General features: G+C 39.1%; 1 protein-coding gene across 1 annotated transcript in view; it reads right to left on the bottom strand.

The window, feature by feature from the left end:
* Positions 1 to 19,823, bottom strand: part of LOC126161905 (RAD50-interacting protein 1) — a 120,397-nt gene that overhangs the window by 31,152 nt on the left and 69,422 nt on the right. Inside the window, exons 6-8 of the mRNA XM_049918067.1 lie at positions 18,799 to 19,024; positions 13,499 to 13,664; positions 3,072 to 3,240 (exon numbers count right to left, since the gene is read on the bottom strand). Of these exons, the coding sequence (XP_049774024.1) occupies positions 3,072 to 3,240; positions 13,499 to 13,664; positions 18,799 to 19,024 (561 nt within the window). The remainder of the gene's footprint in view (positions 1 to 3,071; positions 3,241 to 13,498; positions 13,665 to 18,798; positions 19,025 to 19,823) is intronic.

Genomic DNA, 19,823 nt, shown 5'->3' with positions numbered 1-19,823 from the left:
GTCCCAGTGTCAGTATTTTTCCTCATTTCAGTCCGTCCAGGATGGGCACATGTCTACTCAGCCTATCACAAAAGAGAATACCGGGCATCTTTCATGTGGGTAAAAGGCAGCTGGGACAATGTGCTTATCACCCTTCCTATCCTAGTGCCACGATGAATGAAAGACTGCAGCAAGCCTGGAAACCCATTCCTGAGTTGAGTGACATAGACTGTACTTGACTTTTATTAACCATAAGTTGAGATGGTTCATTGCTCAGGGGTATTTTCAAGCAACTGAAATTGAGTCTGCAACAAAAGCTTACACTGACATTTATATAAACTTACTCTGTTAGTACACTTCCATTAATTTATTTCATGTAAAACACTAAAAATACACTATGTGATCAAAAATATCCAGACCCCCCAAAAACATGTTTTTCATGTTTAGGTGCATTGTGCTGCCACCTACTGCCAGGTATTCCATATCAGCAACCTCAGTAGTCATCAGACGTTGTGAGAGAGTGTGCTCCGTGGAACTCATGAACTTTGAACATCGTCACGTAATTGGGTGTCACTTGTGTCATACGTCTGTACGCGAGATTCCCACACTCCTAAACATCCCTAGGTCCACTTTTTTCGATGTGATATTGAAATGGAAATGTGAAGGGACACGTACAGCATCAAAGCAGACTGGCTGGCCTTGTCTGTTGACTGACAGAGACCCCCAACAGTTGAAGGGGGTCGCAATGTGTAATAGGCAGACATCTACCCAGGCCATCAGAAAAGAATTCCAAACTGCATCAGGATCCACTGCAAGTACTATGACAGTTAGGTGGCAAGTGAGAAAACTTGGATTTCATGGTCGAGCGACTGCTCATAAGCCACACATCACATCGGTAAATGGCACAGGGCACCTCGCTTGGTGTAAGGAGCGTAAACATTGGACGATTGAACAGTGGAAAAACACGGTGTGGAGTGGCGAATCACAGTACACAATGTGTCAATCTGAGCAGAGTGTGGTTATGGCAAATACCTGGTGAACGTCACCTGCCAGCGTGTGTGGTGCCAACAGTAAAATTCGGAGGTGGTGGTGTTATGGTGTGGTCATGTTTTTCATGGAGGAGGGCTTGCACCCTTGTTATTTTGCATGGAACTATCACAGCATGGGTTTACACTGATGTCATTGCTTCCCACTATTGAAGAGCAATGGGCTGGCCTGATTGCTGTAGAACACCTTTGAGATGTTTTGGAACGCCGTCTTCGTGCCAGGCCTAACCGACTGACTTCGATACCTCTCCTCAGTGCAGCACTCTGTGAAGAATGGGCTGCCACTCCCCAAGAAACCTTCCAGCACCTGATTGAACATAAGCCTGCGAGAGGGGAAGCTGTCATCAAGGCTAAGGGTGGGCCAACACCCTATTGAGTTCCAGTATTACCAATGGAGGGCGCCATTAACTTGTACGTCATTTTCAGCCAGGTGTCCGGATACTTTTGATCACACAGTGTACTTGCTGAAACATTTTTACTATTTTCACTGCTATTTGTTGGCTGTTCGATACACACCACAAAGATGATTATTTCTGTGTAATGTTCGATATTCCTCCAGAATAAATATATTATTCTGTGGCAGACCATGCAACTTTATAAAACTGGTTGACACAGTAAAATTAGGTGTATCAAAAAGGGACCTGACCCTGTTAAAAGACTCACAGACTGTGGCTAAGGTGTTTCCTGTGTTATCCTCACTTCTTGGGGCCCTACCTTGACAAAATAGGCTGGAGAGCTTCTGAGTAGTCTGGAAAGTAGGAGTGAAACTGAATGGCATCAAAACTGGCCACCTTGAGGAATTGTACTGCTTCCTTCAGCACATTCATAGCCATTTTTCTTTATCTTATTGCTTTTATATTTTTTTCAGCTGAACAAAAACAGCAGTTTTGGTTGACTATGTGATTTAAATTTAAATTATTTATTAAAAGTAGTTTTTAATTATGGGCATGAGCTGTTTCACTCCTTGCATGAAGTGTATGTGACTGATATGACATAAAATCAGTGTGGTAAAAATGTAGCAGCTTGTCAAGATCTTGATAATAATCAAACTAAATCAAAAAAATCTTATACTTCAATAAAAATGCTGAATGCGAGTTTCTGTGATGTAAAATACAGTTTTCATTTCGTTACATAACTTTTAATGCCTAAAGTAACTTTTATTAATGAAATGGAAGAAAGACAAGACGCAGAGGAGCGAGCCTTATTTTAAATATTGAAAACTGTTGGTAGTTGCAGTAAGGATCATTCCCATTTTACAGCTGTGTGGGAATTAGTTAGTTAATTTTCACAACATTAATTTAAGTCTCCATTTGCACTTACAACATGAAAATAATATCAAAAAGGAAAATTGCATAACGCATCAATTAACTTTCCGGCTGTGGGGGACAAGCACATGGGTGTTCAGCTCTTTTATTATGATTCCAAGGGGCACACTCTTATCTCATCGGATGTATTTTCTGGTGTATTTGTATTGAGAATCCCATCTTATTTGTTCTCAGGTCTTGCCCACACACTTACACATACTTTCTCATGCCAGCAATTCTGAAATCATTGTCAGAGTTTCTGGTTCAAGCCTCTGTTGAGCTCACAACTTCAACCATTACGAAGTCCTATAACACTGCACGCTCCACCACAGAGTGATACGCTCATTCTAAAAGTTAACTATTTACTCCATATACTGCTCTAGGTGAATTGTACTATGCCGAATAAGTACACACTTCAGCAAAATAACCCCATAAAATCAGCAGAGAGAGTGAAACCTCTACTGCAATGCAAAAATGCTAGTGACAGGCTAATTTATGGCAGTCCACCTATCTGTTTAATATTGTGCTGTATGCTGACCAATCTAATCAATAAACAACAAATCTTTTAAATATTTTCAATGAGGATGTTGGAAGAAAAGGTACTCCACACAGAGTGGAATTCAAACTTTCTAAGAAGAGAGTTTGTGGGAATCCCTGAAACCATAAAGCCACACAGCATTATTACAAAAATACTATTCTCAGTATATTTAGTATCATGTCTAGCATAATAATATATACAAACTGTTAGCTGAGACCATTCCTGAAGTACAGAACAAATGTAGGCAATAGTATTCAGAATAGTAGGTAAACGAGAGGTGAGTGGATCTTCAAGTCGTTCTTCATTAAGTAACTGAAGCAATCTGACACGGAAGTCATCCAGCAACTCCAACTGCAGCTCCAGAAATTGTAACCTGAAATGTGTGAACAAAACATAATTCATAAAATGTACCCTTTCATTTAAAATTCATAAAATGTACCCTTTCATTTAGCCTTCACCAATATTAATAATTATAAAGGGTGACAATACAATAACATTATTTCTACAACATACTAACATTTTTTAGTTTGGCATAGCTGAAGAGGTACGTACAATTATTTCAGTGTATTGGACAGTGTGCTGTCTATGAATTTACTAGTGAACTTCATCTAGCCCAACCGACTGGATTGTCCTAATTCTACTGGAGTAATTTCTTTGCACTTTAGCAGCTGCAGCTACAGAAAATACTTTTGCTATCTACGAGGTATGTCCACGAAGTAAGTTCCATTTGGTTATATAAAACAAACATGTACAGATACAGATAAAATATTTATTGTGCAAAAATCTACAACTGTTAAACTACTTTTCTACATAGCTTCCGGAATTTTGTAGACACTTGTCATAACGTGGCATAAGTTTTTGTATGCCTTCTTCATAGAAGGTTGCCACCTGTGTATTCAATCATGTGGTAACATGTTCTTTCAGCTCATCATCATTGTAGCATATGAAATAAAACTTTACGACACACATAGTTACATATGTACAGTACACTGTACATATGTACAACACTTTAAAATTAACATGAAAATGGTGGGTTCACTACAGTACGGATGTTACTACACAACCAACTACAGTACATAATAGTTTTACCTATATTGTACATGGAAAACCAAAAGAATGTTCAAAATATAACACATTCAAAAGTATGTAAAATGGTCACGCAGAAAATGCATGAAAACAGGTTTTCACTCTAGATTACTTAAAACCAGCTCAAATTACACGCCCGAAATGCAGGAGCTCGAATTACCAGGGCTGTACTATATTGCATTTTGGATAGATTGTTACTTGTTAAAAAGTATAAAACAGAAAAGTACATGACAAAGGGTCAAGCGGACTATATGAGTCACAATCATGACAAACAGAGGGAGAAGAAAACTGGAAGTCAGTGAAAGAAGTTGCCAATGTCGTGCCTACACAATATGCCATCCCAGGCCTTCCACCTATAGATGTGTGAGCACAGCAAACTGCTGGAGCCTGTTGCAGCTACAGACTTCACCGTTACCCAGCAAAAAACTGCTTTTGCACTCATTTTTCATACTGATCATACTTCCCGTAATTTCTCGATAGTTGAGTGTCTAGGACTGAGAGCCAGAACTGCATGCACATGCACTCCACCTTAGGCTATATTTCCCGTGATTTTATTTTTTCGTGGAATTATCTGAATCCACATGGCAGTGAATCAATAAGATTCATTCTCTTCTTTTTACCAGCAGTGGCATGAGCTCTCATTTCAGTAATCCTTGTACCAGACTTGGCTGCCTGCAACTCATTGTGATGATCTCTGTTAGGCTGATACACAGCCACTACTGAACAGATAATGAAAAAAACATGGATAATACACATTTTCTACCTCAAACTGCTATTTATTGTGTTTACAAAACAAGCTTCATGTCAAATTTAACAGCCCATGCATTACTCACAATTTACTTGCCAGAACTTACCATTTATTTACAAAAGTACATTATCAACACTCTGTACTTTGCATTACTTGCTTTCAGTTCACTGTTGGGAAATAATCACCTGACTTCCCCCTTCTTTTTTCCATTAACTTTTTTTTTTCTGATCCAGTTCTCATTTGACCGACAGACAAAACACCAGTACAGTCAAACAAAATTTGTGACACATTTTGTTCACTATATCTGCATAATTTAGTTGTTCAAACTCCAGTTCATTAGCATCACTATTTAAATATTTGCAGATATTTTGGTCAGCTATGTCTTCACAACAAGAAATGGGTATTCTAAATGTAAATATTCCTTCTAACTATAAAATAATATTTGAGGCTTCATTATTTAAATTTGTTTTTCAAAAACTGCCGAACCATGCACAAATAATCCCCAAGTGGATAACCTGCACCTAATAGTAAGAAGGTTATTGTATCTACAAGGTGATTATAGTTCCAATTAGAAACACTCTAAAATGAACCACTGCATAAAGACATCAAATTTGAATGGAATTTTATCAGAGGATGGGGATACATTATGGAACCAAAAAAACTCAACAAAAATTTTACCATTAGATGGTGCTGTGAGTGGCAGAATATGCAAAACAGAAGATAGAATACACAGCTGTTCTTCAGTTTGCATGTGACACACTTGGCGTGACTCTCAATTTAGGCTCGTGTACTGCTGTTAACACTCTTTCACATGAATGGCGACTGTGAACCAGTAGCTCTGCAGAAGTTCCAGATAATCAAGCATCTGAAAAAGGGTGTAGGTCCAACATCTGCCAAGGGCCTGGAGAAAGAGTTATCAAATTCAAAAAGGCTGGTTCTTTTGAAGTACAGCATGGCAGAGGGAGGAAAACAACTGATCCTATGTCAGTGGAAAAAACACAACATTGTAGGAGGAGCAAGCGATGGCGTGCAAACATGCACTGCAATGATGGCATGCAAACATGCACTGCACTGGGAATTGACCAAACTTTGGGCACACCTGTATGCACAGTACATATACTTCTATGAAACATCCTGCACTGATATCTGTACAAAATTACCCATGTTCAGGAGTTGCTTCATGCTCGCTTGCCAGTAAGACAAACATTTCCTCTAGAATTTCCTGTTTGCACGGAAGTGGACAGGAATGACCATGGAACATTTTCTGGAGAGGTGAATCCTTTTTCTATTTCCAAGGGCATGTCAATATACAGAATTGGAGGGCCAGTCTCATGTCAACTGGTGTCACTTCATTCTGCAGTCTGCCCTTATAGCCGAGTGGTTACTGTGACGGATTGCCGTCCTATGGGCCCGGGTTCGATTCCCGGCTGGGTCAGGGATTTTCTCCGCTCAGGGATTGGGTGTTGTGCTGTCTTCATCAACATTTCATCCCCATCTGGGGTGCAGGTCGCCCAATGTGGCGTTGAATGTAATAAGACCTGCACCAAGGTGGCTGGACCTACCCCCAGACGCCAAATGCTCATTTCCATTTTAGCTTCATTCTGCAAAGGTAACTGTGTGATGTGGGGTGCCAGCATCATTTATTGCAGGGCCATATTTTTTCGAGGAGATGAGTCCTGTGGGATCTGTTACCTGTACTGTCACTGGTAAACACTGTTAGTCTCTCTTACACAGCAACCAACATCATTCCAACCCTTCAGCAGTGTGGATGTGTGGGTAGGATCACTTTTATGCAAGATGGCAGTCCTCTTCACAATGCACAGCCAGTGAAGAACTGTTGCAGAGGCATTTTGGAAATGCTAGAATTATTGGTGGTCACTTCCCTACATCCTGGTCGTCCAGACAACCTGATCTTAATCCCTGTGACCTCCAGCTGTGCGTTTATCTGAGAGATGCTGTGTCCAGTGCTCCGATTATAAACATAGCTGGACTGAAGGCATGCTTTGCACAATGCATTAGGAACATGACCCCCCAGACACTCCGATATTTTGTGGGATATGCTGTTTCTTGATTCAACTTGTGGCAGAAAATGGTGGGCAGCATACTGAAAGGCTTGCACCAGTGTCATGACAATTAAAAGCTGATTTCACTGTTGCTTTTTATGTGGTGTTTTGGACTCTGGACAATTAAAAACAGATTTTTTTCCACCTGGTGTGGTACGACCTAGCCATAGTGGATGGGCTTACCTAACTAACAGTGACACAAATGTTGAATGCCAGACTTGTGCAGTCATGCAAATTGCACAATATGGTCGATTTAATATGCAACTCATGCCATAGCTGTCACATTTTGATTCATCTGTCATTTGTAGCTGAATCCATCTATGTTATGACATTTACAGCTCCATCTAGCAGGAAAACTTTCTTTAAATTTTTTTATTTCAATAACATTTTCCACCTCCTTTGATAATATTCCATTTAAATTTGATGTTGTCCTGAGCAGCAGTTCTACTTTTACAGCATTTTGAAACTCAAACTTTAATTATACCCACCCTGTACTTTGGCTAATTTTAAGTACTAGGACATGCAACCACAGCTACTATATTCTTCTGGTGCACGGTAAGTCCAGAACAGTAAGATAGGAGCAGTGTCAATAAGCAGGAAAATGTAACACTACATTTCTTCCAGCTACTGATAATAGAACTAGCCTTACAACCAGGGTTGGTAACCAGTCAAATACTTTCTTCCTTGTTTTGTGGCTTATCATTCAGTAGTAACTTTGGTGTTCTAATTTCTTGCATTATTGTTACAGATGCTTTCTGGTAGATCCTGTACTTCACTAGAACTCCAATCAGATTAAATATGTTTAATTCTGTCTTGAAATCTTCATTTCTCTACCTCTTAGATAAGTGTGACTATCTACTGCATTCAGAGATCTCATCTCTACATTTTATACCCTTCTGATGTGGTGTTTAGTAAGTGTCCAACTTTCACATCCATGTAACAATGTTGGTACTGATATTACTTTATACAGTGACAATGCATCTCTTTTGCTACTTTTAATGTACCATCCGATTGTTCCACATACATACTGTACTGTCTGTAGTTTTCTACTCACTTTATCGTTTGATAGATAAGGTGTTGACAGATGTGAAAATTACCGAACTATCAGTTTAATAACTCACAGCTGCAAAATACTAACGCCAATTCTTTACAGACGAATGGAAAAACTGGTAGAAGCTGACCTCGGGGAAAATCAGTTTGGATTCCGTAGAAATGTTGGAACACGTGAGGCAATACTGACCTTACGACTTATCTTAGAAGAAAGATTAAGAAAAGGCAAACCTACGTTTCTTGCATTTGTAGACTTAGAGAAAGCTTTTGACAACGTTAACTGGAATACTCTCTTTCAAATTCTGAAGGTGGCAGGGGTAAAATACAGGGAGCGAAAGGCTATTTAAAGTTTGTACAGAAACCAGATGGCAGTTATAAGAGTTGAGGGGCATGAAAGGGAAGCAGTGGTTGGGAAAGGAGTAAGACAGGGTTGTAGCCTCTCCCCGATGTTATTCAATCTGTATATTGAGCAAGCAGTAAAGGAAACAAAAGAAAAATTCGGAGTAGGTATTAATATTCATGGAGAAGAAGTAAAAACGTTGAGGTTCACCGATGACATTGTAATTCTGTCAGAGACAGCAAAGGACTTAGAAGAGCCGTTGAATGGAATGGACAGTGTCTTGAAAGGAGGATATAAGATGAACATCAACAAAAGCAAAACGAGGATAATGGAATGTAGTCAAATTAAGTCGGGTGATGCTGAGGGAATTAGATTAGGAAATGAGGAGGAGGAGGAGGATATTGGTGTTTAACGCCCCGTCGACAACGAGGTCATTAGAGACGGAGCGCAAGCTCGGGTGAGGGAAGGATGGGGAAGGAAATCGGCCGTGCCCTTTGAAAGGAACCATCCCGGCATTTGCCTGAAGCGATTTAGGGAAATCACGGAAAACCTAAATCAGGATGGCCGGAGACGGGATTGAACCGTCGTCCTCCCGAATGCGAGTCCAGTGTGATAACCACTGCGCCACCTCGCTCGGTTTAGGAAATGAGACACTTAAAGTAGTAAAGGAGTTTTGCTATTTAGGGAGTAAAATAACCGATGATGGTCGAAGTAGAGAGGATATAAAATGTAGACTGGCAGTGACAAGGAAAGCGTTTCTCAAGAAGAGGAATTTGTTAACATCGAGTATAGATTTAAGTGTCAGGAAGTCGTTTCTGAAAGTATTTGTATGGAGTGTAGCCATGTATGGAAGTGAAACATGGACGATAACTAGTTTGGATAAGAAGAGAATAGAAGCTTTCGAAATGTGGTGCTACAGAAGAATGCTGAAGATAAAGTGGGTAGATCACGTAACTAATGAGGAGGTATTGAATAGGATTGGGGAGAAGAGAAGTTTGTGGCACAACTTGACCAGAAGAAGGGATCGGTTGGTAGGACATGTTTTGAGGCATCAAGGGATCACAAATCTAGCATTGGAGGGCAGTGTGGAGGGTAAAAATCGTAGAGGGAGACCAAGAGATGAATACACTAAGCAGATTCAGAAGGATGTAGGTTGCAGTAGATACTGGGAGATGAAGAAGCTTGCACAGGATAGAGTAGCATGGAGAGCTGCATCAAACCAGTCTCAGGACTGAAGACCACAACAACAGATAAGTAATATCACATTCAAGATAAACTATTTTGTAAGCCTGCTCTATTGCTTTATTATTAATGACTATTTTAGTCCTAACTGGTTTATATTCCCTAATCAGTAATTACTCAGTATACTTTTCTATCTACAGCACATTGTATGAACCATATTGTATACTCTATTTTTATCCTTTTCTGAATAGCGGACACTTCTTAAAAGTGAATATTTTTATTTTCCCCAGGGATATCTGTTATTCTGATGTTTTACTGTATTTGCCAAATGTTATATAAGTCTTCTTTTCTCAAGTATTCACAGTCTTTATTACTGATTTTGAACAGCGATGGATTATTTGCATTAAATTTCATAAGAACAGGTGCATTGTGAACAAGCAGCAAAATTATCTAATTCTTTCAAGAGGTGCTGACAATATGATTATAAACAAACACCACATATTATACAGGGTGAATCACCTAAAACTTGCACTGCAAATATTGCGAAAATGAAAAGTGCTATTGATGTGCAGTTTTCACGGACTGGATTGATAGTCAAGAGCTCATATTGTTAGACAATAAACAGATTGTAATAATAGTTAGAAAGTGTATCTTTCATGCAGACATACACTTCTTCAAGTGTAGAATGCCTATTGACATTAACAAACTAAAAGTAGGGTAAATTAGAATGTCAGTGGTGTTTGTTTCAGGATTCTAGTGCGAGGCATTTACGAGATATCATATTTTGAAAATTTCCCATTTCGACACTAGTGCGATACCTGGAGATTGCAGGAAGAATGTAGTTCATTCATGTATGGTGTATGCGTCAAGATATTCCAATAGATGTCAATCATCTCAGCAGTAATTTATCAACCCGTTCAACTAGTTACATGAAAGCAGTAGCGTAACACCTAGACAACGTAACGGAAGGAAACAAGAGATGACAGAATAGGATGAAATTAATGTTTTCGCTATTGTTGAAGTTGATCCGTAGCTTAGCTTCCACACAACTGCACTAGGAAGGGGCACGAGTCAGGCAAAATACTGAACATGAACATGCACAAGTATCCAGCCTCCTGACAGGCCATCTTCTATGGATGCTGTAAGATGTAACTCTGCAGACCAGGGGGAACTCTTGGTAACAACATGATGGCTGTCCAGTCTATAGTGCACAAAGTACTACAGAATGTCTTCACAAATTGTTGGACTGGGCACAAAGAACCTGTACCTTGGCCAGATTGTTTCCTGGATTTGACACTTTCAGACTTTTTCTGTGGGGAAAGCCAGAAAGCTGAAAGACGCTGTCTACCAGGACATAAAAACTACGCCTGATGAACACATCGACTTTTTTTGCATTGGTAAATTCCATCGTCCACTCAAGACCTAATGCTCGAACTGCCACACACTAACTGACTAGCAAGTCGCATTGCACTTAAGGAACATGTAAGCACACTGTAAGCAAACATAACAACATCATACCTAGCAATTACACAAACAAGTGTTGGTGTGAAAAGTTTTCAAAATACGATATCCCATAAACAAATCAGACTAGAATCCTGCAACAAACACTATTGACATTCTAATTTATCTTAATTTTAGTTTGTTAATGCCAATAGGCATTGTTCCATTTTAAAAAAGTGTATGTTTACACAAAAAACACACTTTCTAAGTATTATTACAATTCATTTATTGGCAAACAATATGAGTCCTTGACCACCGATCCAGTCTGCAAAAACGGCATATCAATAGCACTTTCAATTTCTGCAATATCTGTGGTGCAAGTTTTTGGTATACCTGTTGGCTTATATTTTATGGTTTATACCCTGTGTAAACACTTAAACTGCATCAACTGTATCAAAATCAAAGGCAAACTCTACAAGGAACATAATCTGTATCCTGATGAGCTGGACATCGGGTGCCAACCCACAACTACTGTCAATGTTAGACATGACATTGCTTGTAACTGTTTACGACTACTCTGCTCTAGATAGCAATGCTGCTACACTTGGAAAGAAGGCTGAAACTAGAGAAATGTGTCACTGTGTGTTGTGATGAGATGCTTGGAGCTACCTCCAATGCAGAACTTCTAAGCTCTCTGTGGCACTGTATTATCTCACTAGTGACACAGCATTGTGTCAGACATGGAGAGGATGAAGATGGAGCCCTGCACAAAATACATGGAATATGGCTTGCAGGAAAATGTCTATGATCTAGGAAAAGTTTCTTGCAAAGGACACAGTTGCTAGTGGATGCCCTCCAGGGGCATTGCCTGAAGAGATGGAAGAGAAAAATGGAATCTGCCAAAAATAAGAGCTTGTTTTTGGTAGTGACTCCCCCTGCGGAATGTGATGCATACTAAAGAGGGAAACAGGGACTGAGCACAGAGGTTAACACACTGGACTTGCATTCAGGAGAACGACAGTTCAAACCCGGATCCAACTATCCTGATTTAGGTTTTCCGTGATTTCCCTAAATCACTTCAAGCAAATGCTGGGATGGTTCCTTTGAAAGGGCACAGGCCAACTTCCTTCCCCTTCCTTCCCCAATCTGATGACCTTGCTGTTTGGTCCCCTCCCCCAAACCAACCAACCAACTGAACAGGGTGCGAGTGTGAGTGCAGCACTGAAAGGTCAATATGCTGAAGTGTGATCTTCCCCTGACCACAATGCATATTATCTACATCTGCAGCCAACTGCAAGACCCTGGTCATATGATGCAAGGCTGGTGGATGAAATTTATGTTCAAGCTGATCTTTCTACAGTTAACAACAGGCCACTTCAGCTTCAAACTTTTGGAAACAGCTTGTTTGTATGTACAGGGAAAATAAATAAAGACTAAATATTATTTATAAATAGCAGCCGACAGTTCTATGGATATTTGGTACATAGTCTACTACACCAAAATAAATATGATTCACTTAAAACTTCCGGGCCGTGATCGATGTATAAAACTCTCCCCTGATGTTTCATCTCCAAGTGTTGGAGACATCTTCCGAGGTAAAGCGGCGAATATTACCCCACATAACATTAGTAAATGAAAACAGTCAAAATATGTTAATTTATTGATAAGTTTGTCTTTGACTTCTTCTAATGATTCAAAATGTAAATATTGCTGAATCTGAAAGTGTAGAAAGTGTTGCATCTGGTTAAGATGCTTCTCCCACAAGCACAGGAAAAATTTTATAAGTTTTCCCTCCCACTTCCTAGCTTGTGACTGTATATTGTTTTTTTTTTTTTTTTCCTTTTTTTTTCAAAGGTAAGAAAGAGACTACTTGCAGAAAAGGACTTAATAATTACTTGAAAGGCATTGGTTGTAATTTACTGTTTTGTTAATCATCTTGCAAACCAATCATTTCCCAAATCAATAATTCAATTAAAACTATCCAAGCATGAGTCACCCACCCTCTCCTCCTCCCCCTCCTCCTCCTACAGCCATTCGGCTAATGCTAAGCCATTCCCTGTCACAGGCTTTTTCTCAGGAGTTTTAATCCAGTAATGACTGTGGGGAAGTCTCTGTGGAGTCTGGAAGGCAGAAGAGAGACAGTGGAAGACTGAAGTTCCAAGCCAATACACAAATCACACCAGATTAGCTCAATCAATAAAGTGCATTCACTGTCTACTAATAACAAGAGTTCATGTTTGACTCCTGGTCCACCACACAGATTTAAAATTTCTTTATGGTATACACTCCACTGTTGAGTCAAGGTTTTCTCCCCCTGAAAACAATACTTAAGAGAATGTACACGCAAAAATACAGTATTCACATATCACATCATGCTCTTAATACCTCTTCCTCTTCTTCTACTACTACTACTACTGCTACTACAGTGGTTAGCACTGGAGATTGATAGCAATTACTTAGTTGGTTCAAAATGTAATAAATACTGGAATCACGTAAAATTATTCTTATGCGTATAGCACAGAAGCATTACCTCCTCAAACATGAGTCATTGTTTAAAATATTATCTGCCCAGTGTTCTCCATAAATCCTATGAGACTAAGAGGAATTCAGAAACATGCTGACATTTATTTCTACACTCAACATAAAAGACAAGTGACTGCTTTCAAGAAACAGAGAGAATTATGCAGCACAGAAAAATTAGTACAGAGTTTATGCAACATACCTGTGTCCAGGCTGGGGCAGACAGCTATATCGTTCTGTAATGGTGAGTAGCAGTGTCAAGAAGCTTTCACCAACTTCAGTAATACGCAATTCATCAACATCTGCTGTTGTTAACGGCTGCCAAGCAGTTTCTGAGCTCAGCATAGCATCCATCTTTTCTACTGCATCTGTTAAATTTTTCATAACATATGTGTTATTAAAACAAACAACTCTTCACAGAGCCAAAGTAGACTGTAAAATACAAGCAGGTCTATCAAAATGAAACACATAATTTAATGCATAATGCAGTAGTTCACAATCTCAATAAATTTTTTAAAAAAAGAAACTGATTCTATCTAGAGATCATAAATTTCTTGGGACTGAAAACTGAACAAGATTGCACAAAAACTGCTGAAATTGAAAGTTAGAATATGCCATAATAGCATCATATGGATATTGCATCATAAACAAAAAGGAGATTTTTTTAATTATAACAGGGCTTCAGTTATATGTACTTTTTGTCACTATAGCTATGAATTATACAGTACTCAAAAAAACTAAACATATCCTGTATGTTGGCTAAGATAAACTGAAGACTGTCTATAAAGAAACAAAAATTTTATGAGTGTTGCTTTTGGGTATTTGCTTTTGATGATAACTCTAGTAGGAGATTCTGTTAAACTAGGGACAAACTAATAGTATATTGCTACGCCCATGATTACCCTATAAGCTCCACAAGATCTGTTGGTGTACAAAGTCAAATCACAGATATTTTCTAGTCTTGACACATTCTTAGCTATATGTTTCATTGCATTATTTTATTATTTCATATGTAGTGTACTGTTTGCCTGACTAATACCAGTAAAGTTTGATTCTGAGGAAAAGGTGAGGAGCCATGGTGGCACTTGAAAAAGAAAAGAAAGGTGACAAAATATTTGAAAAAGGTGATTAAAAAGTGACAAATTACTTCAATAAACAGAAATGGCACTAAGTTTTCATGTTTGATAATTCCCAACCAAAAAGACTGGCTAAGACCATATTAAATTTCTCTGTTACTATTCTGGATAGGGTATGGCTATTTTTTCCTTCATACAGATTTATTAATACAGGGTGTACCATAATTAATGGCATAAATGCACACAGTTGAAAGTACATGACAATAGAAGCAAAAAGTTAAGTAAACATGGGCTCTAAAATGCATGCCTGAAGAGCTATGGGGATTACTACATCTTTGATACTGCGAAACAAATCTCTTCTACTGCAAGCTCTTTTATTCCATATTTTGCAAGGTAGTAGTATGGATCAAAACAAGAACAGATAGTCTAGTAAAAGTGGGCTTTAGAATGCCTATCTTACGAGCTATGCACACTTATTCAGTAGAAGAGATGTGTTTCACAATCAAAGATTTACATTATCTGATCAAAAGTATCTGGACACCTATTAGTGGATATCAATATGGAGTGTATCCACCTTTCAGCTTCATGATGGCTTGAACTCTGCTGGGTACATTTCCAGTGAAGTCTCCGAATGTCTGTGGAGGAATAGCGGAAACAAGAGAGAGCAGTGATTGTTGGATGCTGGGGTCAGGAATGAATTCGATATTCTAACTCGTCTTAAACATGTTCCACTGGGTTCAGGTCAAGAGATCAATCCATTTCAAGAATGTTATTGCCCATAAACCATTGCCTCACATATGCTGCTTTATGACAGGGTGAATTCTCTTGCTGATATAAATAATCTTAAACTCCAAACTGTTCCTGAACTGTGTGCAGTACATGATACTGTAAAGTGTGCTCATATAATGTATTTGTTTAGCAACAAATTTTTTGAACACTTTTGAAAGTACTGAAGAAGAATCAAAATTAAGTTACATAGCTGATGAAACACTGGTTGGCACCACAGTTTGGCTAATGAAATTAAGTTGTCTGTAGGCACTGTCTTGTTATTTTAATTGGGAATCAAGTGTAAGTTTAAAGGCTCTAATTATCTTATCTGATGAGAGGGAAAGTTTGCTACAGGAGCTACATCAGTTGTCGAGTTACTGAAAGTCAGAAGTCTGCTGGCTTTAATCAAGTACACAAGTCAAAGGTTAGTAGAAGAGAGATTTATCTGAACATACACAGTAGTTGCTATCTCACAGCCTCATCATTTCCTCATATTTTTTAATACATTCCTGTTAGCTGTTTGCTACCTCTTCTAATTGTTAATAGTGATCTAATCTCAAACTACATTACCACATAGTTACCTTATCTGAAACGAAAAATGTGGAAGATTTTCCAATGCAAAAATACACAAAACTACTATCCAATAAATATACTTGACGCAATTTTTTTGGAAAATCTTAGAACATATTCCAAGCTCAAAACATTGTAAGATTCTCAAACAGAATGACATCCTCCATGCTAATCAGCATGGATTCCTAAAACATAGTATCATATGACTATAGTATCAATAAGTCAGAGTTGGAATTAGTTAACTCACAAATACTTAGGTGTGATGCTTTCAGGGGATATGAAATGGAACAATAGCATAGGTTCAGTCATAATGTAAAGCGTGGAGCAGATTTCAGTTTATTGGCGGGACACTAGGGAAATGTAATCAGTCTGCAAAGGAGATTGCTTACTTATCACTTGTATAACCTATCATAGAATACTGTTCAAGTGCGTGGGACCCATACCAAATAGGACTAGGGATACAGAATGTATACAGAGAAGGGCAGCATAAGAGGTCACAGGTTTGTCTGGCCTATGGGAGAGTGCCACAGAGATATTGAAGAAACTGAACTAGCGGACACTTGAAGATAGATACAAACTATCCCAAGAAAGATTACTTACAAAGTTTCAAGAACTGGCTTCAAATCATTACTAGCAATATACAACAACCTATCTATCACTCCTGTTGGGATTACAAGGACAAGATTAGATTAATTGCAACGTGCAGAGAGACATTTAAACAGTCATTCTTCCAGTGTTCCAGACATGGATGGAACAGGAAGAAGTACAAATAACTAGTACAATGGGACATACTATCTGCATGCATTTCACAGCTGTTCGCAGAGTATGATTGTAGCTGTAGACAGATGATCATTGTGATATTCCAGTAATTTATAAAATATGACTTAATAAATTATTCTCTGTTAGGATGAAATAAGTCTGGTGTGGAATGTGAAGATAATTGAAACAACTGACTATTAATGGCATAATGAACAGCAAAGGGCTGTTTTATAAAATGAGTGTGATTCATTATGCATTACATAAAAGAGTCATGAGATATGAACTCTAAGTTTGTTTAATGTGTTTCTTTACATTGCCAGAAAACTCTTCTCTTTTCTTATTTAACTAGAAATTCCAATTTTTATTAAAAATAAAGGGAAACGGGAAAACAGCAATGAAACCATGCGCAAAATGTAAACAGACATAGACTAGTGTTTTGTAGATTACAATTCTGAGATGAATGGTACCTAATACTTATAAAGACATTTCTCAATCAATTTTTGATGAAAAAAAAGAAAAGAAAAAGTTTCAATATCTCAGCAGTTTTAAAAATTATGCACATTAACACTTTGGCACATTACTAAGACTTTGCTAGACTACCACCTTCGAACACAGCATTTTGGTGCTTTGAATTTCTCGCACATCATTAGAGGTGTCCACATTATGTCACACACACTGCACACATCACAGAAATCAGTATAATATGACATACATACCATACGAGGTGCATTCAAGTTCTAAGGCCTCAGATTTTTTTTCTCCAGACTGGAAAGAGATAGAAACATGCACATTGTTTTAAAATGAGGCCGCGTTCATTGTCAATACGTCCCAGAGATGGCAGCACCGTATAGCAGATGGAATTTTACTGCCAGCGGCGAGAATGAGAACTGTTTTAAATACTTAAAATGGCGACGTTTTCCTTACTCGAACAGCGTGCAATCATTCGTTTTCTGAATTTGCGTCATGTGAAACCAATTGAAATTCATCGACAGTTGAAGGAGACATGTGATGATGGAGTTATGGATGTGTCGAAAGTGCGTTCGTGGGTGTGACAGTTTAATGAAGGCAGAACATCGTGTGACAACAAACCAAAACAACCTCGGGCTCGCACAAGCCGGTCTGACGACATGATTGAGAAAGTGGAGAGAATTGTTTTGGGGGATCGCCGAATGACTGTTGAACAGATCGCCTCCAGAATTGGCATTTCTGTGGGTTCTGTGCACACAATCCTGCATGACGACCTGAAAATGCGAAAAGTGTCATCCAGGTGGGTGCCACGAATGCTGAAGGACGACCACATGGCTGCCCATGTGGCATGTTGCCAAGCAATGTTGACACACAACGACAGCATGAATGGGACTTTCTTTTCATCGGTTGTGACAATGGATGAGATGTGGATGCCATTTTTCAATCCAGAAACAAAGCGCCAGTCAGCTCAATGGAAGCACGCAGATTCACCGCCACCAAAAAAAATTTCGGGTAACCGCCAGTGCTGAAAAAATGATGGTGTCCATGTTCTGGGACAGCAAGGGCGTAATCCTTACCCATTGCGTTCCAAAGGGCACTACGGTAACAGGTGCATCCTACTAAAATGTTTTGAAGAACAAATTCCTTACTGCACTGCAACAAAAACGTCTGGGAAAGGCTGCGCGTGTGCTGTTTCACCAAGACAACGCACCCGCACATCGAGCTAACGTTACGCAACAGTTTCTCCGTGATAACAACTTTGAAGTGATTCCTCATGCTCCCTACTCACTTGACCTGGCTCCTAGTGACTTTTGGCTTTTTCCAACAATGAAAGACACTCTCCGTGGCCGCACATTCACCAGCCGTGCTGCTATTGCCTCAGCAATTTTCCAGTGGTCAAAACAGACTCCTAAAGAAGCCTTCGCCGCTGCCATGGAATCATGGCGTCAGCGTTGTGAAAAATGTGTACGTCTGCAGGGCGATTACGTCGAGAAGTAATGCCAGTTTCATCGATTTTGGGTGAGTAGTTAATTAGAAAAAAAATCGGAGGCCTTAGAACTTGAATGCACCTCGTATATGTGGGCAATCAGTAATGAGATTATTGCATTTCTGAAACACACACTAGTTTAAGGCTGGTTATTCTCTTGATAACTGGAAAATATTCCTTCTCATGTTATAACCCTCATTTCAATGATGCTAACCCATGGCAGCAAAAAACAAAATTATAATAGATACAAAGATATAATTACGTAAAGTTTTAAACATTACTTATCTATAAATGTAGGCATAGTGTACAAATGCAAACTGATATTTTCCTGAAAATTACTTATTTAAATAGTATACATGTGAGACAATGACTTACATTTCTTTTCCATGTTAATCCAATTAACAAACACTTGGGCTTGTGTCAGAACACGTATGACACCAGGCTGCTTTGGTGGGTAATTGAAACTATCCCGTAGTTCTCGATCAAAACCTAGTGCTTCATCTACCAAATGAGAGAAAAGAGCATCATCCTGTTGGAGAGAAGGCAGCTCATTGTGCAGTTTCTCAACAGCCAGCTGTACTAGACCCCGAATCAGTTCAGTCTGAAATTTAAACAGACCTAAAAAGAATGTTTTTGCATGAATTTCTAGGAAATAAAAACATAAATTACGAGGGCTATCCACAAAATACATTACGTTTTCGTTTGTGTCCGTTAGGGGCGGGGCTAGCAAGGCCATCTTGATGTCATGGCATTCCGCCGTTCAGTCAGCATCCTGCCGTGCTAGTGAGAGGTTCGTGCTGTACTCTGTTGAGTTACTGTGACAGTTTGAAATGTCAGCGTTAATTGAAAATGCCACGAAGTGTGAAGTGCGTGCTGTAATAAGGTTTCTGACTGCAAAAAACTGTACACCGATAGAAATCTATCGGCAGCTTTGTGAAGTGTATGGCGACAACATAATCACTGAAGGTGGAGTGCGTCAATGGGTCATAAAATTTAAAAATGGCCGAACTAACGTTCACGACGAAGAGCGAAGTGGACGACCCAGCATAGTGACTGCCGAACTTGTCGAAAAAGTCGATGCCGCGGTCCGTGAAAACCGTAATTTCACAATAATGGAACTCTCTATGAGTTTTCCACAAATTTCACGAAGTTTGTTGCACGGAATCATTACCGAAAAGCTTGGTTACCACAAGTTTTGTGCAAGACGGATACCAAAAATCTTGACAGAGATTCACAAAAATCAGCGAATGGCTGCAGTGTTAACGTTTTTGGACGCTTATGAGAAAGATGGCGACTCATTACTTGATCGCATCGTTACTGGTGACGAAACATGGGTTAAGCATGTGAACTGCGAGACAAAATTGCAGTCAATGCAGTGGGGGCACACAAATTCCACCCAA

This window comes from Schistocerca cancellata, chromosome 2 (assembly GCF_023864275.1).
Source record: "Schistocerca cancellata isolate TAMUIC-IGC-003103 chromosome 2, iqSchCanc2.1, whole genome shotgun sequence".
NCBI classification, from domain to species: domain Eukaryota; kingdom Metazoa; phylum Arthropoda; class Insecta; order Orthoptera; family Acrididae; genus Schistocerca; species Schistocerca cancellata.
Note: the sequence above shows the minus strand (reverse complement) of the source record. Positions and strands in the feature narration are given on the sequence as shown.